The sequence below is a fragment of the Bos javanicus genome, chromosome 2 (genome assembly GCF_032452875.1).
Source record: "Bos javanicus breed banteng chromosome 2, ARS-OSU_banteng_1.0, whole genome shotgun sequence".
Lineage (NCBI taxonomy): Eukaryota > Metazoa > Chordata > Mammalia > Artiodactyla > Bovidae > Bos > Bos javanicus.
The window spans coordinates 10,711,623-10,736,340 of NC_083869.1; the positions used below are offsets into that span (position 1 = coordinate 10,711,623).

The following is a 24,718-nucleotide window of genomic DNA, read 5'->3' on the forward strand; positions in this document are numbered from 1 at the left end:
TGGTAAATATGTATATATATATATATATATTTAGAAGTTCAAATTAATTTTGTGTTAGTTTATTCTATACTAAAGTAAAATGTGTGTATATATATATACACATATATATATATAAGTTTCCATTTGGCTCTCATTCCTTCAGAACATTTTTATTTATTTATTTTTCCTAACATTTATAGCTAGGATAAAAGAATTTTTGGTTAAAAAGAAAGAAAATGAAAAATCACCAAATTGCTGTCTAGGCACATTATATTACATGCATATATTTTTTCAAGAAGAAACATAGTGTCTACAATCTAGCAAAATTATTTTAAAATGAACTAGGTTATTTCTAACATTTGGGTGGCTTCAGAGGCATCCATCTAGCTAAAAGTAAGGATGGAAAAGAACCCAGCTCTCTTCTCATTCCCTGATGCAGAGGTGAGCCTGTGTTTTGTTGATAGGGAAAGGACTACAGCTAATTGTTAAGAATCTAATCAGTTCAGTTCAGTCGGTCAGTCATGTCCGACTCTTTATGACCCCATGGCAGCATGCCAGGCCTCCCTGTCCATCACCAACTCCCGGAGTTCACTCAAACTCATGTGCATCGAGTCGGTGATGCCATCCAGCCATCTCATCCTCTGTTGTCCCCTTCTCCTCCTGCCCCCAATCCCTCCCAGCATCAGTCTTTTCCAATGAGTCAACTCTTCGCATGAGGTGGCCAAAGTACTGGAGTTTCAGCTTCAGCATCATTCCTTCCAAAGAACACCCAGGACTGATCTCCTTCAGAATGGACTGGTTGGATCTCCTTGCAGTCCAAGGGACTCTCAAGAGTCTTCTCCAACACCACAGTTCAAAAGCATCAATTCTTCGGCGCTCAGCTTTCTTCACAGTCCAACTTTCACATCCATACATGACCACGGGAAAAACCATAGCCTTGACTAGACGGACCTTTGTTGACAAAATAATGTCTCTGCTTTTCAATATGCTATCTAGGTTGGTCATAACTTTCTTTCCAAGAATCTAATAAGCAAAAATAAAAAGCTTATGCTTTATGGAGATTGAATGGGTTTGTATCTAACAAGGTAGTATCAATGGAAACTGTCATAGAAGGCAGAAAAAAGGTGATACAGTGAAGGAACAAACGAGCTTAGATAGAAAATAAGGGCAGGCTAGAATTTCGTCTCAAAGAGTCAAGAGGGCTGAGCAAGGATAGGTTTAGAGAATTCCTCCTTTTGAGCTTGATATAAAACTTCAGGGACTAGATTTGAACTACCATTTCCTTAGTGGTCAATGGTGCTATCCTATGTTTAAGTTTGGGCTTTCCAGATAGCTCAGTTGGTAAAGAATCCACCTGCAATGCAGGTGACCTCGATTCGATTCCCGGGTTGGGAAGATCCCCTATAGAAGGGAAAAGCTACCCACTCCAGTATTCTGGCCTGGAGAATACCATGGACTCTATAGTCCATGGGGTCGCAAAGAGTCGGACATGACTGAGTGACTTTCACTTACTTACTTACTTAAAGTTGGACTAAGAGCCTCAGTAACAGAATCCATCTGTTTCTATATACTTCTGCTTATGTATTGAAAACATACTTTGGATTTGTATTAATAAAAATCCTCTTGCCTATAATAAACTAACAGTCTGTTCAAAATTGTTACGACTCTTAAAACAAAAACTAGTAAACATAAGTAACTGGCAGCAAAGCCTGGAAAGCTGTCATGTAGGCAGGAGAATAAAAAAAAAAAAAAAGGATTTCTGTAATGGGGCTATTCACACCCAAAATACTGCATTAAGTTAGCACAGAAAGCAGAGACATCACTTTGCTGACAAAGGTCAGTATAGACAAAGCTACAGTTTTTCCAAAAGGTCAGTATAGACAAAGCTATGGCTTTTCCAGTAGTCATGTATGGATGTGAGAATTGGACCATAAAAAAGGCTGAGTGCTGAAGAATTGATGCTTTCAAATTGTGGTGCTGGAGAGTCCCTTGGACAGCAAGGAGATCAAACCAGTCAATCCTAAAGGAAGTCATTCCTGAATATTCATTATAAAGACCAATGAGGAAGCTCCAATATTCTGGCCAACCTGATGTGAAGAGCCGACTCCTTGAAAAGACCTTGATACTGGGAAAGACTGAGACAGGAAGAGAAGGGGGTGACAAAGGATAAGATGGTTGGGTGGCATCACTGACTCAACAAACATGAGTTTGAGCAATCTCTGGGGAAGAGTGGAGGACAGGGAAATCTGGCATGCTGCAATCCCTGGGGTCACAGAGTCAGACACAACTTAGCAACTGAACAACAAGCACACAGTTATACCCATATTAGGCCAACAATCAAAGATAAGTTAACACCTATGCAGCATATTCTCTTTTGACACATTAAAGAATGTTTGGGGGCACCCCAGGGAAAGCCATTTTATTCTGCTCTAATCCTTGAATCTTCTCATATGTTTTGCATTTATTATACAACATCCAAAACATTATATAACATCCAAAATGAAATGTTTTGAATACAAACAAATAATTTATTCTAATCTACTATGACATATAAACTGAGACATTCTATATATATATATATATATATATATATATATATATATATATATAGCTTTTTGCTTTTCTTACTACCAGAGATCATAAATGATAGAACTACATTATTATTCTTAGGCTAAGTATGACATATGAAAGAAAGCTATCCCTAATATGTTTTGTTCTTAGGTGACTAGGTCCCTTCCCACAAAACTGACTTTGGACAAGTCCAGGCATCCCAACTCATGAGCCAAATCTGCAAAGTGATGTGTAGTAGCTTCCCATGACAGAATGGGTTTATGGTTGTTTGACACTATTCTTATAAGGGCTAGGTCCCTTAATGCTCCTCCCCTGACTTCCTGCCCATCTCCATGAGACCTCTTCCTGAATGGGCAAAATTATCTTTTGATAAGAACTTTAGTGCAAAATCTAAGAATTAACTGAAAGTGAACTTTAAAGAAGAAAAAATGGGCAAAGAGGGACATTAATATCAGTAAATGATTGCATAGTTTTTTTTCTACTATGAAACATTTAAAATTATCACTAATATGCTGCTTTATCAATGAGTTTTATGATACGTACTTTTTCTTGCAAGCAGTTTTGTAGGAGATGCTGTTGTCTGTAAAGTCAAGAAAGGTTGATACTTTTGTTATTACTTAGGATCAAGAATTTATGTAGCTTTTTCCAAAACTTATAATCACTGAATCATTTTTTTTTCTCTTTATATCTGAAAGTTTGTTTTTTTTTTTAAACAGAAATCAAAAGAATAAATTTTATTTCTATCCCCCACCACCTACTTCTCCTTCCTTTTTTGATACTGGCCCATATGCCTTAATACTCAGAAGCAGAATTATAACTGTTGCATAAAAATGTCTATTTGAAAATTCTACTTCTGACCCGCCTTAGACATTCCTGCTGTGTTGTCTGCTGGGAAATGACACAGACTTGGAGGGAGGTGAGCTAGTCTTTCATGTTTGTTAAAAGGCAGCATGAAGTGACAAGACATCTGACCAGAGCTTCTGGATAATCCTTAATTTACTCTTTCAAATCCCATGGTTTTACCCATGCTTTCATCAAACGGCAAGGAATTATGTGATAACTATTCAATAACTGTGGGTTAAAATAATGCATTTCTAGCCCTCTTAAATACAAATTTAGACACAGCCCTTTTCTATGTATGACAATATTGTATCATGTATTCTAGTCATATTTTTATCATGATAATGAAATTAACAATGCAGTTTTCTCACTGGTAACAAGAACTCAATGAAAATTATAGAACTGTTAATAAAACAAAATCTAAGACTTTAGTTCTTATTTATTTTTGTATATTTCAGGTATTTATTTTCATGTATTTCAGTATAGGTCCTTTGCTTATCTTTTTCCTAATTACTTAAAATAAAATCGATACACCTTTTTACTTTTTCTAGGCCTGTACTTTACATTATAAAACCAGACACTGAGTTTGTGTTGAGTGATGAGACATGGACTCCTGATCCAACAACAATGAGATTGCTGACCTAGGAGGAAGACCACTTGCAAAGGAAACAGATTTGGAATGAAATCAGTGTTTGCGTGCTCATAAACTGTATTCTCCCAAGATCTCTGGAGAATATGTATACAGTTAAATAGATGCTTTCAGAAGGGTGATGAGATGGCAGAGTAGAAGGACTTGCGGTCATCTTCTCTCACAAAAACACAAAAGAGGCAACTAACTGCTGAATAATCATCCACAGAAAAGACTAGATCCTATGAAAAAAAGGTATTCTACATCTAAAGACATAGAAGAAGCCACAACGAGACAGTAAGCGTGCTTTTGTGATATAATCAAATCCCATATCCACTGGGTTGGTGACCCACAGACTTGAAACATATTGCAGAGTTTATCCTAGAGGTCTGAAAATTCTGAGCCCCACATCAGGCTTCCCTGCCTAGGGGTCTGGCATCACAAGTAGAAGCCCCCACAGAATTTGGTTTAAAGGCCAACAAGGCTTAACTGCAGAAGCTCCTAGGACTAGGAGAAACAGAGACTCCACTCTTGGAGGGTGCATGCAAGGTTTCACATGCACTAGGATCCAGAACAAGGCAGAATCTCCATAGGAATCTGGGCCAAACCTACCTGTGGGTTTTTAAAGGTCTCCCTGGAGTTGGCAGAAGTCCCAGGGAAGTCCTCAGTGTGAGCTCTCCAGGAGGTCACCATTTTGGCACTGAGAGTTGGCCCTATCCAACAGCCTGCAGGCTTCAGTGCTGGGATACCTCAGGCCAAACAACCGACAAAATGGGAACACAGCCCCACTCATCAACAGAGAGGTTGGCTAAAGTTGTCCTGAGGCCCCTGGCACAGCCCTGTCCACCACAGGCATAAAATCCAGCACCACCCACCAGTGAGCACTTACCAGACCCTCCCAACAGGAAGCCTGCATAAGCCCCTAGACTAACCTCACCCACCAGGGACAGACAACAGAAGCAAGAAGTATGATCCTACAGCCTGTGGAACACAAACCACTAACACAGAAAGTGAAACAAAATGAGCCATCAGAGAAATATGTTCTAGATGAAGAAACAAGATGAAACCCCAGAAGAAAAGTAAGTGATGTAGAGATAGATAATCTACCTGAAAGAAAATTCAGAATAATGTTAACAAAGATGATCCAAGAGCTTGGAAAAAGAATGAGGGTATAGACTGAGAAGATATAAGAAATGTTTAGAAAGTGCTAGAAGATTTAAAGAACAGAGATAAAATAACTAAAATAAAAAATACACTAGAAGGAACCAATAGCAGAATAAATAAGGCAAAAGGATGAATAAGTAAATTGGAAGACAGACTGTTGGAAATCACTGCTGCAGAACAATAAAGAAAAAAGAATGAAATGACAGTCTAAGTGATTTCTGGGACATTAAATACATCAACATTCCAATTATAGGGGTCCCAGGAAGAGGAGAAAGGGCCTGGGAGACGATAGCTAGAAAAATCCCTAACATGGGAAAGGAAACACTCAAGTCCAGGAAGTGCAGAGTCCCATACAGAATAAGCCAAGGAGGAATGCACAGAGACACATACCAAACTGATAAAACTTTAAGACAGAGAAAATAATTAAAGCAGCAAGGGAAAAGCAACAAATAACATACAAGGGAATCTGCATAAGGTTATCAGCTGATTTGTCAGAAGAAACTCTGCAGTCAGAAGGGAGTGGCATGATATATTTAAAGTGAGAAATGGGAAAAACCTACCAACAAGAATACTCTACCCAACAAGGCCCTTGTTCAGATTTGAAGAAGTCAAGAGCTTTACAGACAAGCAAAAGCTAACATAATTCAGTACCACCTAACAAGCTTTACAACAATGCTAGAGGAACTTCTCTAGGTGGAGAGGATAAGGCCACACCTAGAAACAAGAAAACTATGAATGAATGGAAAAGCTCACCAGCAAAGGCAAACCTAAAGGTAGGAAATCATTTGCACACAAATATGATATCAAAATAAGCAATTGTGAAGGGAATAATGATCAAAACTATGATTTAAGAACTTCCAACAGACAAACATCCAGGATCAAACGGCTTCACTGGCGAATTCTAAAAAATATTTAGAGAAGAATTAATACCTGTCCTTCTGAAACTATTCCAAAAAATTGCCGCAACAAGGTATCTTTAAAAAAGAACACCTCACAATCACTTAGGCATGGTTTTCTTCTTGTCATATCTACCTAATATCTAGCATTATGCTTCAAATATAAATTCCTATTTAAAATCTTTTGGATATGGGCCTACTCATGTAATTCAAAATGAAGCCTTTGTGCAGGCCATTAATGGACTTCTAACACTGGTTTCTATTTTCTTTCCATAAATTATTCTTATATATTTCTGTTAGGTATTCATCACGTACTCCAACTTGATCATACCACTATCCCTCTTAACCAGTGTTGCCCAGTAGATAAACTATAAATTTCTGATAGTATACAAAGTAGCAAGCACTCTTACTGTCTTCTTTACTGTTACTCCTTACAACTTCCATCCCAATAATATAAACGTACTCATTATCTAAGTGTAATGCTTAATTATTGAAACTTAATTATAAAAATCATTGAAGTTTATCCACAATGCTATATTTACTTTGTCTTCATTATCTTGGTTTTGAACTTCCAAGTCTATTTTATAAGTCTTGCTGTTTTTAGTATTAACGTTAGAGAAAATAGAACTAATCAATAGAGGAAAGGGAGGGATAGAGAAGGTGGATGGTAGAATACATGTAATCATTCCACAGTAAAGTCTTATGAAATCTGGAGTGAAATCAGAATGAGAAGAATGTGAATGTGTATGATTGGTAGAGTCAGATGAGAAAACATTATTAGCTGTGTTTTGTTGGTATTCTTATGGGATGTTAGGCTGGTTGGGTGCAGCTAAAAGTTATTTTTCCCTGTCAATCTGGAAGGGAGTGGTGAAAAAGCTCCAAATAGTGCACAGAGTTACTCACCTTACTGAGTAATACATGAACCGTGAACTTTCAGGTGTTCACGCTGGTTTTAAGAAAGGCAGAGGAACCAGAGATCAAATTGCCAACATCCGCTGGATAATCAAAGAGCAAGAGAGTTCCAGAAAAACATCTATTTCTGCTTTATTGACTATGCCAAAGTCTTTGACTGTGTGGATCACAATCAACTGTGGAAAATTCTGAAAGAGATGGGAATACCAGACCACCTGACCTGCCTCTTGAGAAACCTGTATGCAGGTCAGGAAGCAACAGTTAGAACTGGACATGGAACAACAGACTGGCTCCAAATAGGAAAAGGAGTACGTCAAGGCTGTATATTGTCACCCTACTTATTTAACTTACATGCAGAGTACATCATGAGAAACTCTGGGCTGGAAGAAGCACAAGCTGGAATAAAGAATGCTGGGAGAAATATCAATAACCTCAGTTATGCAGATGACATCACCCTTATGGCAGAAAGTGAAGAAGAACTAAAGAGCCTCTTGAGGAAAGTGAAAGAGGAGAGTGAAAAAAGTTGTCTTAAAGCCCAACATTCATAAAACTAAGATCATGGCATCTGGTCCCATCACTTCATGGGAAATAGATGGGGAAACAGTGGCTGACTTTATTTTTTGGGGCTCCAAAATCACTGCAGATGGACTGTAGCCATGAAATTAAAAGATGCTTACTCTTTGGAAGTAAAGTTATGACCAACCTAGAGAGCATATTAAAAAGCAGAGACATTACTTTGCCAACAAAGGCCCATCCAGTCAAAGCTATGGTTTTTCCAGTGGTCAGTGAGAGTTGGACTATAAGGAAAGCTGAGTGCAGAAATATTGATGCTTTTGAACTGTGGTGTTGGAGAAGATTCTTGAGAGTCCCTTGGACTTCAAAGAGATCCAACCAGTCCATCCTAAAGGAGATCAGTCCTGGGTATTCATTAGAAGGACTGATGTTGAAGCTGAAACCCCAATACTTTGGCCACCTGATGCGAAGAGCTGACTCATTGGAAAAGACTGTGATGCTGGGAAAGATTAAGGGCAGGAGGAGAAGGCAAGGACAGAGGATGAGATGGTAGGATGGCATCACCAACTCAATGGACATGGGTTTAGGTAAACTCTGGGAGTTGGTGATGGACAGGGAGGCCTGGCATGCTGTGGCTCATAGGGTCGCAAAGAGTCAGACATGACTTGAGCGACTGAGTTGAACTGAAGCTGGATCTTATTTTGGTAATTGATTTTTTTTTTAAGGTAACAGTGTTTGGTTTAAAATAATAGTCTTTCAGCTCTAACACTGAGAAAGCCATTCTAGACACCAACAGAAACAGATCATCACCAGTTTGAAGAATAAAACTCCCAGAGGTACCCCAAATCTCTTTTCCAAAGACTGGCAAGTTCCATTATTAGAGGTTATTATTTTGGATTATATGGCAAACACACTTTAGGATAACAATGACTAATTAAAAATTTAAAAATTAAAACTAATCTACCATCCTTAGGAAGCCAGTAATCTCAAAAGTTTCAAGGAATGGTAAATATTTAAAAGGGGATAAACGCCAAGAGGCAAGTCTAGATTCTGGGAAGCTACCTGAAGAGGAGAGGTCATATTTGAATGTGGCATGAAGACTCTAAATATAGGGTGAGGGTAGACCACAGTGGGATAAGGAAATAGAGAAGGAAAAGGAAAAATATTCACTTTGTCTACTTTACAATTTAACCTTAGTGATGAGAATTTGCAAAAGACATCAGTTCACTAAATCTAAGTAGAACTACAAGAATGGAGGATCCCATGCAATTATTTGCTTTTTAACATCACTTATGTACTTTTTAGAATATTAGTTTATAAATATATATTAATTTTCTTAGATACTTACGTATTTGAGAAAACACAAGAAGGGAAAATACCCTGGGTTGTGCCAGAAGCCTGAAGTCCTATTTAGCAGAAAAAGAAAACAATTACTTTGCATCCTTCCCCAACAAATTATAAAATGGCAATTAATGTCCTTTAATAGGTCTTTATTCTGTTATCAGTCTTGTTTAAAAGCCTCCAGAGACTCTCCACAATGAAATCTAAATTCCTTAGCAAGGCGTACAATCTGATGTTCTTTCTTAGGTCTCTAGGGTCTTCACTGACTAGTCTTCCATATTTATTCTATTAATCAGAGGCACAGAATAACTTACTTCCTAAATGTATCATATTTTCCATGCCTCTTGGCCCTTGTTTTGCCATTTTCTCTGTCTGGAGCACCCTATGCCCTCTTTTAACTTATCTTTTTGGTCTCATTCAGCTTATGTTAACTCTTCTGGAAAGACTTCTTTGAAACTAAGTAAATGAATATTAGGACTTCCCTCATAGCTCAGTTGTTAAAAAGTCTGCCTGCAATGCAGGAGACCCAGGTTCAATTCCTGGGTTGGGAAGATCCCCTGGAGAAGGAAATGGCAACCCACTCCAGTACTCTTGCCTGGAGAATCCCATGGACAGAGGAGCCTGGCAGGCTACAGTCTATGGGGTCTCAAGAGTCGGACATAACTGAGCGACTAAGCACACACAGCACAAATGAATATTCTTCTCTAGTGCTCCTAAAGTATTCTATCTGTTTCTATTATAAAACTTATGCTATATTGAAATTAAAGGTTTTTTCTTCTGTCTTCCTGATTATGATACAAATCTACCATTATATCCCCAACATTAATTTTTTGAGAATACTAATTAATGTTTCCTCGAAATTTATTCATTGATTTGTTGGCCACTAATCTTCTCTCACTCCAGTATCATCTAATTTGCCTTGCATGTAATCCAGTAAGTTTCCATTACTGGGTTTTATTAAGTTGGTGCAAAAATAATTGAGGTTTAACACTGAACTTTACAGTTTGATCCTGGAATACATTCTTAAATAAATGTGGTTATAACTGATATACATCATTTTAATGCACATTTCTCACTTTATTATTATTTTTTTTGCTAATTATGTTAATTGCTTCTTATTTTAGACTATAAAAATGATTTTAGACAAAAAGCAAATTTGAGCAGTTTTCTTATTTGAGTTCAAAATGGGTCACAAAGCAGGGGAGACAATTCGCAACAGCAACATACATTTGGCTCAGGAAATGCTAACGAATGTACACTGCGGTAGTAATGGTTCAAGTTTTGCAAAGGAGATGAGAGCTTTGACGATGAGAAGCATAGTGGCTGGCCATTGGAAGCTGACAACCACCAATACAGAGCCATCATCGAAGCTGACCCTCTTACAACTACATGAGAAATTGCCAAAGAACTACATTCTACAGTCATTTGGCATTTGAAGCAAATTGCAAAGGTGAAAAACCTTGAAAAGTGAGTGCCTCATGAACTGACCACAAATCAAAAGATCATCGTTTTGAAGTGTCATCTTCTCTTATTCTGCACAAAACAACGAACCATTTCTCTATCAGAGTGTGACGTGAATAAAAGTGGATTTCATACAACTGTTAATGACTTGCTCAATGGCTGGATGAAGAAGCAGCTCTGAACTACTTCCCAAAGTCAAACTTGCATCAAAAAAAAAAAAAAAAGTGATGGTCATTGTTTGGTGGTCTGACAACCTTTCTGAATCCCAGCAAAACCATTACATCTGAGAAGTATACTCAGGTAATCGATGCTGCTGCTGCTAAGTTGCTTCAGTCGTGTCCGACTCTGTGCAACCCTGTAGACGGCAGCCCACCAAGCTCCCCCCTCCCTGGGATTCTCCAGGCAAGAACACTGGAGTGGGTTGCCATTTCCTTCTCCAATGCATGAAAGTGAAAAGTGAAAGTGAAGTCACTCAGTCGTGTCCGACTCTTAGCGACCCCATGGACTGCAGCCTACCTGGCTCCTCCATCCATGGGATTTTCCAGGAAAGAATACTGGAATGGGGTTCCATTGTCTTCTCCACAGGAAATTGGTGAGATGCACCAAAGACTGCAACACCTGTAACTGGTATTGGTGAACAGAATAGGCCCAATTCTTATTCACAACAACACCCAGCTGCAACTATTCTCCACAACAATGCCCTACTGCACAACACACAACCAATACTTCAAAAGTTGAATGAATTAGGCTATGAAGTTTTGCCTCATCTGCCATATTTACCTGACCTCCTGCCAACTGACTACCACTTCAAGCATCTCAACAACTTTTTGCAGGGAAAATGCTTCCATAACCAGTAGGAAACAGAAAATGCTTTCTAAGAGTTCACTGAATCCTGGAGCATGGATTTTTGCACTACAGAAATAAACCAACTTATTTCTTATTGGCAAAAGCATGTTGATTATAATGGCTCCTATTTTGATTAATAAAAATGTACTTGAGACTAATTATAATGATTTAAATTTCATGGTCTAAAACCACAATTGCTTTTGTACCACATCATGCGAAGAGTTGACTCATTGGAAAAGACCCTGATGCTGGGAGGGACTGGGGGCAGGAGGAGAAGGGGATGACAGAGGATGAGATGGCCGGATGTCATCACCGACTTGATGGACATGAGTTTGGGTAAACTCCGGGACTTGGTGATGAACAGGGAGGCCTGGCGTGCTGCAGTTCATGGGGTTTCAAAGAGTCAGACACAACTGAGCAACTGAACTGAACTGAACTGAATAGTAAAGATTCTGGACACAGGTGACAGGAAGTTTTTACATACATCTCTTCCCTGGCAAATCCCATGGACGGAGGAGCCTGGTAGGCTGCAGTCCATTGGGTGGCTAAGAGTTGGACATGAGCGACTTCACTTTCACTTTAATGCATTGTAGAAGGAAATGGCAACCCACTCCAGTATTCTTGCCTGGAGAATCCCAGGGATGGGGGAGCCTAGTGGGCTGCCGTCTATGAGGTCGCACAGAGTCGGACACGACTGAAGAGACTTAGCAGCAGCAGCAGCTACAGGTACAGTGGATTTAGTGTTTGTTAATTACACAAATGTAGAAATGAATAAAAACTTTAGACAAAAAGAATGTGTCGGATACAGAAAAGTATTAGAAATTAGAGCCTGTCCAAAGTCAAGTTTAAGAGGTAATTCTTGTTTCTTCCAATGAATGAGTAACAAACAGGTAACAATGGTGTATATAAAAAGTCTTACTTAAATCCTATGGACCTTTTTGAGTTTGTGTAGATATATTTGTTGTGTGTGTTCATATTTTGAGAAGTAGTACTTCAATTTAAGATTTCAAAGAACTAAGAAACTAAGTGTGAGGATAATACAGTTTTAAAAGCAAAATAAAAACCTCATCTATGGTTTTCATTAATATGCTGTAGTAAATAGAAATATTTTCCTAGAATTCTGTATAAAACATTATAGCTATCTTCTTTAAAAAGCTAAGGTTTCAAGGAGGAAAGACAAGTCTTTTAGAGTAAAAAACTGGGGGAACGTAAATATAGAACTATAAGGACATGTTGAAGCTGATGCCTACTCTCTGCCCATCGGCCAAAACTGTAAACTTAATGGAGAGCCAGAGAATTAAAATAAAGCAGGCTCAAGTCATATGGGAAATTGAAACTTAGAGCTTGTAAAAACATATTGGATCCCACAGAGCTACACTCTTGGTGAAAGAGTTGTCTTTAAAAAAAAATCATGGCACAGAGATGCACATGATACCAAGGCACAAACACGTTATGCCTTGGTATCAGTGTGGAAGAGGGAGAAAAGGAGAAAAAAAAATATCTTAATAATTCACAACCACAGGTTATCTCCTATGTGATTTTCAGGTGCAAATTCACTGTATGGGCCATAAAACTCCAAATGAGAAATTAAAATGAACCTATATTTATAGCTGTCCCAGATGCCTAGCAGAAGCATATTAAAAAACTAACAGCTTTATTGAAGTATAATATTCCTAGAACTCTACATATTTAATGTGTTCAATTTGAGTTTCTACATAGTAATACATCATATCAAAGTATAGAATTCTGTCATAAATGAACTAACATATAAAACACATCCCTGTCATACACATAGACAAATATAAAAAAAATTAATGTGCCTGTTATCATGAATAAGAAATATTAAAATTAGATCTCAGAAATTTCATATATCTGAATTATCAGATATATAAAATATATGCATTTCATATGTTTAAATACATAAAGAAGTATTTGGAAATCATAGAACCTATCAAAAAATCCAGTCAAATCTGGAAAATGAGAAATATATTTTATATATTAATAAATATAGTTTATTAAATAAATATAAAACACATATTTATAATATACAATGTATACGTTTATTCTAATAAAATAAAAGTGCATTGAATTAATACAATAGTAAAATAGATATAACTGAAGAGAGAATGGTTTAAATGGAAGAGAGACTAAGAAATAACCAGAATTCTATAAAAATGGAAAATACAGTGGTTTTTAGAGTATGTATAAGTAGAAAGGGAAATAAACAGACAGAGACACATGCATACACATACATACGTATTTGGAATTTTAGGAGAAAAAAATAAAATGAGAAGAGGCAATATAGGAGAGGAATATAGCTGATACATATCTGGAACTGCTCATCATAGTGATACTAAAGTGAAACAAGATCTTAAAAGCAGCCTGTGGTGTATGTGTGTGGCAGGGGGTGGGAAGGTCAGGGAGACAGATGATCACTTACATGAAATTAAGTAGAATGGACTGTAGATAATTTAAGTAGAACAATCTCTTTGAAGTGCTAAAAAAAAATAACTGAGAACTGGTATACCCAGCCACAATTAATTAAATCCTATAACAAATAAAATATAGTTCTATCAAATAAAATCAGAGTTTACTAAAAAAAAAAATCATTAATGACATTTCTAAAGAATTGATATACTTTAGGAAGAATGATGGTGATTCCATAAAGTATGAAGTGCAAAAAGGAATTATGAACAACAACAAAATAATAAGTATCTGAGTAAATATAAATAAAACTTGACTGTATGAAAAAGAGGAGAGTAGTTTAATTTTGAATGTTTTACCAGATAAACTATTAGATAAATATAGGATTGTGATTATAAGTAAAATGTACCCACTTTGAAATATTCTAACTTTAAGTATGCATGTTAAAATTTAAGGATAATTGTCAAAAGAAATATAGTATATAATTTCCAAAACAGTAGAGGGAAAACTGTATTTAAAATACATTTAATATTCTAAATGAAAGGAAGAAATAAGAAGTTAAAAAATATATAATATGCTTAATTTAAACAAATATATTATGTATTAAAAAGGAGAATCAGCTTCAAGCAAAGGAAGGAAAAATCTCCCAAAGATCTATAATTAACATAAATATAACTAGTTTACTACAGTTAAAAATCAGAAATGCTAATACTGAATACCATGAAGGAAAACCCAGAAATATTTTTAAGAGCTACATCTAAACACTAAAGATTGAAAGTGTATACAACTATATTAACATTAGACCAGGTAAATTTAAAACAGAAAGTATGACTCATGATAAAGGTCACTACATAATATAAGAGACTCAGTTTACCAAGGTAAACCTGGATATGGCCCAGATGTTTAAACTGGGTTTAGAAAGGTCAGAGGAACCAGAGATCAAATTGCCAACATTCGTTGGATCACTGAAAAAGCAAGAGAGTTCCAGAAAAACATCTACTTCTGTTTAATTGACTTGGCCAAAGTATTTGACTGTGTGGATCACAACAAAACTGGAAAATTCTTATAGAGTTGGGAATACCAGACCACATTCCCTGCCTCCTGAGAAATCTGTATGCAGGTAAAGAAGCAACTACAATTACAGACAACTAGCCAATCTGATCATACAGACCACAGCTTGTCTAACTCAGTGAAACTAAGCCATGCCGTGTGGAGCCAGCCAAGACACATGAGTCATGGTGGAGAGGTCTGACAGAGTGTGGTCCACTGGAGAAGGGAATGGCAAACCACTCAGTATTCTTGCCTTGAGAACCCCATGAACAGTATGAAAAGGCAAAAAGATAGGACACTGAAAGATGAACTCCCCAGGTCAGTAGGTGCCCAATATGCTACTGAAGATCAGTGGAGAAATAACTCCAGAAAGAATGAAGGGATGTGGCCAAAGCAAAAACAACACCCAGTTGTAAATATGACTGGTGATAGAAGCAAGGGCCGATGCTATAAAGAGCAATATTGCAAAGGAACCTGGAATGTTAGGTCCATGAATCAAGGCAAATTAGAAGTGGTCAAACAGGAGATGGAAAGAGTGAATGTTGACATGGACATCACCAGAAGGTCAACCAAAATCAGATTGATTATATTCTTTGCAGCCAAAGATGGAGAAGCTCTATATAGTCAGCAAAAACAAGACCGGGAGCTGACTGCAGCTCAAATCATGAACTTCTGATTGCCAAAATCAGAGTTAATTGAAGAAAGTGGGGTTAAACCACTAGACCATTCAGGTATGACCTAAATCAAATCCCTTATGATTATACAGTGGAAGTGAGAAATAGATTTAAGGGACTAGATCTGATAGACAGAGTACCTGATGAACTATGGACGGAGGTTCGTGACATTGTACGGGAGACATGGATCAAGACCATCCCCATGGAAAAGAAATGCAAAAAAGCAAAATGGCTGTCTGGGGAGGCCTTACAAATAGCTGTGAAAAGAAGAGAAGTGAAAAGCAAAGGAGAAAAGGAAAGATATAAGCATCTGAATGCAGAGTTACAAAGACTAGCAAGGAAAGATAAGAAAGCCTTCCTCAGCTATCAATGCAAAGAAATAGAAGAACACAACAGAATGGGAAAGACTAGAGATCTCTTCAAGAAAATTAGAGATACCAAGGGAACATTTTATGCAAAGATGGGCTCGATAAAGGACAGAAATGGTATGGACCTAACAGAAACAGAAGATATTCAGAAGAGGTGGCAGGAATACACAGAAGAACTGTGCAAAAAAGATCTTCAAAACTCAGATGATCAAGATGGTGTGATCACTCACCTAGAGCCAGACATCCTGGCATGTGGAGTCAAGTGGGCCTTAGAAAGCATCACTACAAACAAAGCTAATGGAGGTGATGGAATTCCAGTTGAGCTATTCCAAATCCTGAAAGATGATGGTGTGGAAGTGCTGTACTCAATATGCCAGCAAATTTGGAAAACTCAGCCATGGCCACAGGACTGGAAAAGGTAACTACTAACTAACTAACTACTAACTCACTACTAAGGATTCGCTCAGTCATGTTCGACTCTTTGCGACCCCATGGACTGTAGCCCACCAGGCTCCTCCATCCATGGGATTCTCCAGGCAAGAGTACTGGAGTGGGTTGCCATTTCCTTCTCCAGGGGATCTTCCCGACTCAGGGATCAAACCCAGGTCTCCCGCATTGCAGGGAGACACTTTAACCTCTGAGCCACCAGGAAAGTGAGACCCCAAAACCTATTTTCTGTTCTCCAAAATTCACCTTAACCAAATTCTAAGTAACCAAGTACATTCTATGTATTTATGACCCTGAATCATATCTATTTGTTAAAAAAAAAAAAAAAAAAAAAAGTTAACTGCTAAAGAAAAACACAACTGTGAAAGACTTGGTGATATTCCAAATAAGGCCTCAAAATTTTCTCATGCACTGAGAATACACCTTTACTTTCTAGTCAAAGACAACGTGAGTGTTATGTTTTTGAAAGGCTGCTAGCTCTAACGGAGAAGTAACGAGCAGTCTCAACTTGCCAAGTGGAAGTCGTAATTAGCACCCATTCTGTGGTACATGGAACTGCTGCTTCCTTAGTCCCCTCACTTGATGACAACAGAGTCCCCTCACGGGCTTCTCAGAGAGAACTGAGGGAGTATATATCTGGATACTCATTAGCTTTTCAGAAAAATATAAAGGCATGAAGCTGAAGTTATATGAAAACATTCTATGTAGAAACATCTTAAGTTCTATTTTTCAGTTACCAAAGATGTTTAAAAGAAAATACCTTTACTCTTTAAAAATACTAGTGTCCTTATTTTCCTTTTAATTCTTCACTTGAGTAGTTTCTCCAAAGGGCATGATTTACAAAATGTTCTCTCATGCATCCCTGCATCTTTCATGTTATTGTAAATTTAATACTTTTCATTATTATAGATTTTAAACAACTACTAATTGGGTTGTGTGTATAAATATGTAAAATGAGCAATACACACGATACACATGATACATGTCATATATATATGCATATACATAAGCCAGGGTACATTTACATATATAAAGTTGCAAAAGATCCTATGAGCCACGAATTACCTCTAGGAGATTCCAAATGCAGTCCACAGTAAGTCTCATTTGTAGCACACAATCATTCCAACACAAAGCAGCACAGACAAAATACAACAGGATGAGGAGCCAAGATGGCAGAGGAGTAGGACGGGGAGAACACTTTCTCCCCCACAAATTCATCAAAAGAGCATTTAAACGTCGAGTAAATTCCACAAAACAACTTCTGAATGCCGGCAGAGGACATCAGGCACCCAGAAAAGCAACCCAACTCTTCGAAAGGAGGTAGGAAAAAATATTAAAAACAAAAAAAAAGAGACAAAAGAGGGAGGGACGGAGTTCCGTCCCGGGAAGGGAATCTTAAAAAGAGAGAAGTTTCCAAACATCAGGAAACCTTCTCACTGCCGAATCTGTGCCGAGCTTTGGAAGCACAGAGGGCAACATAACAGGGAGGAAAAATAAATAAACAATTTAAAACTCGCAGATTGCGAGCCCTACGGTAACTCCCCCAGCAGAGAAGCAGCGCAGACGCCTGCATCCGCCATTAGCAAACCGGGGCTGAGCAGGGAGGCGCGGCGTGGGCTGCATTGCTGAGAGTAAGAATCTGGCCTGAATACCCTGAGCGCTATCTGAGCGAAATAATTTGGGCTAGCAAACCAGACCGTGGGATACCTACCACGCGAAAAGCCAGCCCTAACCTAAGACCGCCAGGCCCGCACACGGAACAAAGGACTGAACAGAGATAGCCGGCTGCAGACCTTCCCCCTCCGGTGACAGGCAGCCAGAGCCGGAAGGGGGCAATCGCAGCCCCAGAGAGACATTATCTATAAAATTGTAAGCAGGCTTCTTTGCTAACTAAAACTTCTTGGGGGTCTGGACGGTCAACATCTGCCTGAGAAGGTGCGCCGGTTTTACATCCAGATAACCGAGTGGCGGGGAGGCGATAAGTCGCAGCATTGGCACTCGCCTGGGAAGAGCAAATTGGCGCTCGGACCTGGGAAGAGCACAAAACGCAGGCCCAACTGAGTCTGCGCCTCTGAGGACTACCCGAGTGCCTGAACCTGAGCGGCTTGGACCTGGGAGGTGCATGCAGCCCAGGGCCAGCCTCGGATTGTTCCCGGCGGAACAACCTAGAGTCCGAGCAGTGTGGACAGGGAGGCTACACGCGCCGTGAGCGGGGGCAGACCCAGGGTGGCTGAGGCACTGCGAGCCCACGCCAGTGTTATTTGTTTGCAGCATCCCTCCCTCCCTCCCCACAGCGCGACTGAACAAGTAAGCCTAAAAAAAAAAAAAGTGTCCTCCACCGTGCCCTTTGAGTCAGGGCGGAAACCAGATACTGAAGAGACTAGCAAACAGAAGATGATATAACAGAGGGAAACGCCTTGGAAGCTACAGGCAATAGATCAAAACCCTGTGGTTACTATGGACTACATAGGAAGGGGCCTATAGATCTTGAGAAATATAAATCTGACCAAGGAACTAGCCAAAAATGAACTGAACCCACAACAACCACAAAAAAAAAAAAAGTCCTAGATATATTTTTATTATTTTTACGATCATTCTTTCTTTTTTTTTTTTAATTAAAAAAAAAATTTTTTTAAGTCCTCTATTGTTCCTTTAATTTTCACTTTTATAACCTATTACTTTGCAAAAAAAAAAAAAAAAAAGACCCTATTTTTTTCTTCTTCAGCAAACTTCATATATATATATTTTATAATTTTTTGACCTTGTTTTTTCTTTTTGTTTGTTTGTTTTTGTTTTTTTCTTCTTTTCTTTAACATTGTATTTTTGAAATTCCAAACTCTACTCTAGATTTTTAATTTTCGCTTTTTGGTATATGTTATCAATTTTGTACCTATAGTTTTTTTATATATAATTTCTGTGACTTTTTTTTTTCTTCTTCTTCTCTGTTTCTTTCTCTTCTTCTTTTATATAACATTGTATATCTGAAATTCCAAACTTTACTCTAGATTTTTAATTTATGCTTTTTGGTATTTGATATCAATTTTGTACCTGTATTTTCTTTATAATTTTTGTGACATTGTTCGTATTTGTTTGTTTGTTTTCTCTCTTTATTTTTCTTCTTCTTCTTTTTTTTTTTTAACATTGTATTTTTGAAATTCCAAACTCTACTCTAGATTTTTAATTTTTGCTTTCTGGTATTAGTTATCAATTTTGTACCTGTACTTTCTTTATAATTTTCGCGACCTTGTTTGTTTGTTCGTTTTTTCTCTCTTTCTTTTCCTTCTTCTTTTCTTTAACATCGTATTTTTGAAATTCCAAACTCTACTCTAGATTTTCAATTTTCGCTTTCTGGTATTAGTCATCAATTTTGTACCTGTACTTTCTTTATAATTTTCGCGACCTTGTTTGTTTTTGTTTGTTCGTTCTTTCTCTCTTTCTTTTCCTTCTTCTTTTCTTTAACATCGTATTTTTGAAATTCCAAACTCTACTCTAGATTTTTAATTTTTGCTTTTATGTATTTGTTACCAATTTTGTACCTTTAAGGACCCAATCTTCAGGACCCATTTTTCACTAGGGAGTGAGATTACTGGCTTGACTGCTCTCTCTCCCTTTGGACCCTCCTTTTTCTCCACCAGGTCGCCTGTGTCTCTTCCCTAACCCCTCTCTACTCTACCCAACTCTGTGAATTTCTGTGTGTTCCAGACGGTGGAGAATACTTAGGGAACTGATTACCGGCTGGATCTGTCTCCCTCCTTTTCATTCCCCCTTTTATCCTTCTGGCCACCTCTGTTACCTTCCTCCTTCTTCTCTTCTCTGTATAACCCCGTGAACATCTCTGAGTGGTCCAGTTGTGGAGTGCACATAAGGAAGTGACTACTGGCTAGCCCACTCTCTCCACTATTGATTCACCTCATCTCATTTGGGTCACCTCTAACTCCCTCCTCCCTCTTCTCTTCTCCATGTAACCCTGTGAACCTCTCTGAGTGACCCTCACTGTAGAGAAACTTATCATCTTTAATGTAGATGTTTTATCAATGGTGCTGTATAGAAGGAGAAGTTTTGAAACTACTGTAAAAATAAGACCGATAATCGGAAGCAGGAGACTTAAGTCCAAACCCTGACTCCAGGGAACTCCTGACTCCAAGGAACATTCATTGACAGGAGCTCATCAAATGCCTCCATACCGACACTGTAACCAAGCACCACACAAGGGCCAATAAGTTCCAGGGCAAGACATACCAAGCAAATTCTCCAGCAACAAAGGAACACAGCCCTGAGCTTCAAGATACAGGCTGCCCAAAGTCACCCCAAAACTATAGACATCTCACAACTCATTACTGGACATTTCATTGCACTCCAGAGAGAAGAAATACAGCTCCACCCACCAGAACACCGACACAAGCTTCCCTAACCAGGAAACCTTGACAAGCCACCTGTACAAACCCACACACAGTGAGGAAATGCCATAATAAAGAGAACTCCACAAACTGCCAGAATACAGAAAGGACACCCCAAACTCAGCAATTTAAACAAGATGAAGAGACAGAGGAATACTCAGCAGATAAAGGAACAGGATAAATGCCCACCAAACCAAACAAAAGAGGGAGAGATAGGGAATCTACCTGATAAAGAATTCCGAATAATGATAGTGAAATTGATCCAAAATCTTGAAACTAAAATGGAATCACAGATAAATAGCCTGGAGACAAGGATTGAGAAGATGCAAGAAAGGTTTAACAAGGACCTAGAAGAAATAAAAAAGAGTCAATATATAATGAATAATGCAATAAGTGAAATTAAAAACACTCTGGAGGCAACAAATAGTAGAATAACAGAGGCAGAAGACAGGATTAGTGAATTAGAAGATAGAATGGTAGAAATAAATGAATCAGAGAGGATAAAAGAAAAACAAATTAAAAGAAATGAGGACAATCTCAGAGACCTCCAGGACAATATTAAACGCTACAACATTCGAATCATAGGGGTTCCAGAAGAAGAAGACAAAAAGGAAGACCATAAGAAAATACTTGAGGAGATAACAGTGGAAAACTTCCCTAAAATGGGGAAGGAAATAATCACCCAAGTCCAAGAAACCCAGAGAGTCCCAAACAGGATAAACCCAAGGAGAAACACCCCAAGACACATATTAATCAAATTAACAAAGATCAAACACAAAGAACAAATATTAAAAGCAGCAAGGGAAAAACAACAAATAACACACAAGGGAATTCCCATAAGGATAACAGCTGATCTTTCAATAGAAACTCTTCAAGCCAGGAGGGAATGGCAAGACATACTTAAAATGATGAAAGAAAATAACCTACAGCCCAGATTATTGTACCCAGCAAGGATCTCATTCAAGTATGAAGGAGAAATCAAAAGCTTTTCAGACAAGCAAAAGCTGAGAGAATTCTGCACCACCAAACCAGCTCTCCAACAAATACTAAAGGATATTCTCTAGACAGGAAACACAAAAACAGTGTATAAATTCGAACCCAAAACAATAAAGTAAATGGCAACAAGATCATACTTATTAGTAATTACCTTAAACATAAATGGGTTGAATGCCCCAACCAAAAGACAAAGACTGGCTGAATGGATACAAAAACAAGACCCCTACATATGTTGTCTACAAGAGACCCACCTCAAAACAGGGGACACATACAGACTGAAAGTAAAGGGCTGGAAAAAGATTTTCCATGCAAATAGGAACCAAAAGAAAGCAGGAGTAGCAATACTCATATCAGATAAAACAGACTTTAAAACAAAGGCTGTGAAAAGAGACAAAGAAGGTCACTACATAATGATCAAAGGATCAATCCAAGAAGAAGATATAACAATTATAAATATATATGCACCCAACACAGGAGCACCACAGTACATAAGACAAATGCTAACAAGTATGAAAGGAGAAATTAACAATAACACAATAATAGTGGGAGACTTTAATACCCCACTTACACCTATGGATAGATCAACTAAAGAGAAAATTAACAAGGAAACACAAACTTTAAACGATACAATAGGCCAGTTAGACCTAATTGATATCTATAGGACATTTCATCCCAAAACAATAAATTTCACCTTTTTCTCAAGTGCACATGGAACCTTCTCCAGGATAGATCACATCCTGGGCCATAAAGCTAGCCTTGGTAAATTCAAAAAAATAGAAATCATTCCAAGCATTTTTTCTGACCACAATGCAGTAAGATTAGATCTCAATTACAGGAGAAAAACTATTAAAAATTCCAACATATGGAGGCTGAACAACACACTGCTGAATAACCAACAAATCACAGAAGAAATCAAAAAAGAAATCAAAATTTGCATAGAAACGAATGAAAATGAAAACACAACAACCCAAAACCTGTGGGACACTGTAAAAGCAGTCCTCAGGGGAAAGTTCATAGCAATACAGGCATACCTCAAGAAACAAGAAAAAAGTCAAATAAATAACCTAACTCTACACCTAAAGCAACTACAAAAGGAAGAAATGAAGAACCCCAGGGTTAGTAGAAGAAAAGAAATCTTAAAAATTAGAGCAGAAATAAATGCAAAAGAAACAAAAGAGACCATAGCAAAAATCAACAAAACCAAAAGCTGGTTCTTTGAAAGGATAAATAAAATTGACAAACCATTAGCCAGACTCATCAAGAAACAAAGGGAGAAAAATCAAATCAACAAAATTAGAAACGAAAATGGAGAGGTCACAACAGACAACACAGAAATACAAAGGATCATAAGAGACTACTATCAACAATTATATGCCAGTAAAATGGACAACGTGGAAGAAATGGACAAATTCTTAGAAAAGTACAACTTTCCAAAACTCGACCAGGAAGAAATAGAAAATCTTAACAGACCCATCACAAGCATGGAAATTGAAACTGTAATCAAAAATCTTCCAGCAAACAAAAGCCCCGGCCCAGACGGCTTCACAGCTGAATTCTACCAAAAATTTAGAGCAGAGCTGACACCTATCCTGCTCAAACTCTTCCAGAAAATTGCAGAGGAAGGTAAACTTCCAAATTCCTTCTATGAGGCCACCATCACCCTAATACCAAAACCTGACAAAGATCCCACAAAAAAAGAAAACTACAGGCCAATATGACTGATGAACATAGATGCAAAAATCCTTAACAAAATTCTAGCAATCAGAATCCAACAACACATTAAAAAGATCATACACCATGATCAAGTGGGCTTTATCCCAGGGATGCAAGGATTCTTCAATATCAGCAAATCAATCAATGTAATACACCACATTAACAAACTGAAAAATAAAAACCATATAATTAACTCAATAGATGCAGAGAAAGCCTTTGACAAAATTCAACATCCATTTATGATAAAAAACTCTCCAGAAAGCAAGAATAGAAGGAACATACCTCAACATAATAAAAGCTATATATGACAAACCCACAGCAAACATTATCCTCAATGGTGAAAAATTGAAAGCATTTCCTCTAAAGTCAGGAACAAGACAAGGGTGCCCACTTTCACCATTACTATTCAACATAGTTTTGGAAGTTTTGGCCACGGCAATCAGAGCAGAAAAAGAAATAAAAGGAATCCAAATTGGAAAAGAAGAAGTAAAACTCTCACTATTTGCAGATGACATGATCCTCTACATAGAAAACCCTAAAGACTCCACCAGAAAATTACTAGAAATAATCAATGACTATAGTAAAGTTGCAGGATATAAAATCAACACACAGAAATCCCTTGCATTCCTATACACTAATAAGGAGAAAACAGAAAGAGAAATTAAGGAAACAATTCCATTCACCATTGCAACGGAAAGAATAAAATACTTAGGAATATATCTACCTAAAGAAACTAAAGACCTATATATAGAAAACTATAAAACACTGGTGAAAGAAATCAAAGAGGACACTAATAGATGGAGAAATATACCATATTCATGGATTGGAAGAATCAATATAGTGAAAATGAGTATACTACCCAAAGCAATTTATAGATTCAACGCAATTCCTATCAAGCTACCAACAGTATTCTTCACAGAGCTAGAACAAATAATTTCACAATTTGTATGGAAATACAAAAAACCTCGAATAGCCAAAGCGATCTTGAGAAAGAAGAATGGAACTGGAGGAATCAACCTACCTGACTTCAGGCTCTACTACAAAGCCACAGTTATCAAGACAGTATGGTACTGGCACAAAGACAGAAATATAGATCAATGGAATAAAATAGAAAGCCCAGAGATAAATCCACGCACATATGGACACCTTATCTTTGACAAAGGAGGCAAGAATACGCAATGGATTAAAGACAATCTCTTTAACAAGTGGTGCTGGGAAATCTGGTCAACCACTTGTAAAAGAATGAAACTAGACCACTTTCTAACACCATACACCAAAATAAACTCAAAATGGATTAAAGATCTAAATGTAAGACCAGAAACTATAAAACTCCTAGAGGAGAACATAGGCAAAACACTCTCTGACATACATCACAGCAGGATCCTCTATGACCGACCTCCCAGAATATTGGAAATAAAATCAAAAATAAACAAATGGGACCTAATTAACCTTAAAAACTTCTGCACATCAAAGGAAACTATTAGCAAGGTGAAAAGAC

The 24,718-nt window shown here is 37.7% G+C and overlaps 1 protein-coding gene across 1 annotated transcript in view; it reads right to left on the reverse strand.

Annotated features, from left to right (window-relative positions):
* Nucleotides 1-24,718, reverse strand: part of FSIP2 (fibrous sheath interacting protein 2) — a 149,125-nt gene that overhangs the window by 48,908 nt on the left and 75,499 nt on the right. Inside the window, exons 14-15 of the mRNA XM_061433413.1 lie at nucleotides 8,852-8,909; nucleotides 3,094-3,130 (exon numbers count right to left, since the gene is read on the reverse strand). Coding sequence (XP_061289397.1) covers nucleotides 3,094-3,130; nucleotides 8,852-8,909 — 95 coding nt within the window. The remainder of the gene's footprint in view (nucleotides 1-3,093; nucleotides 3,131-8,851; nucleotides 8,910-24,718) is intronic.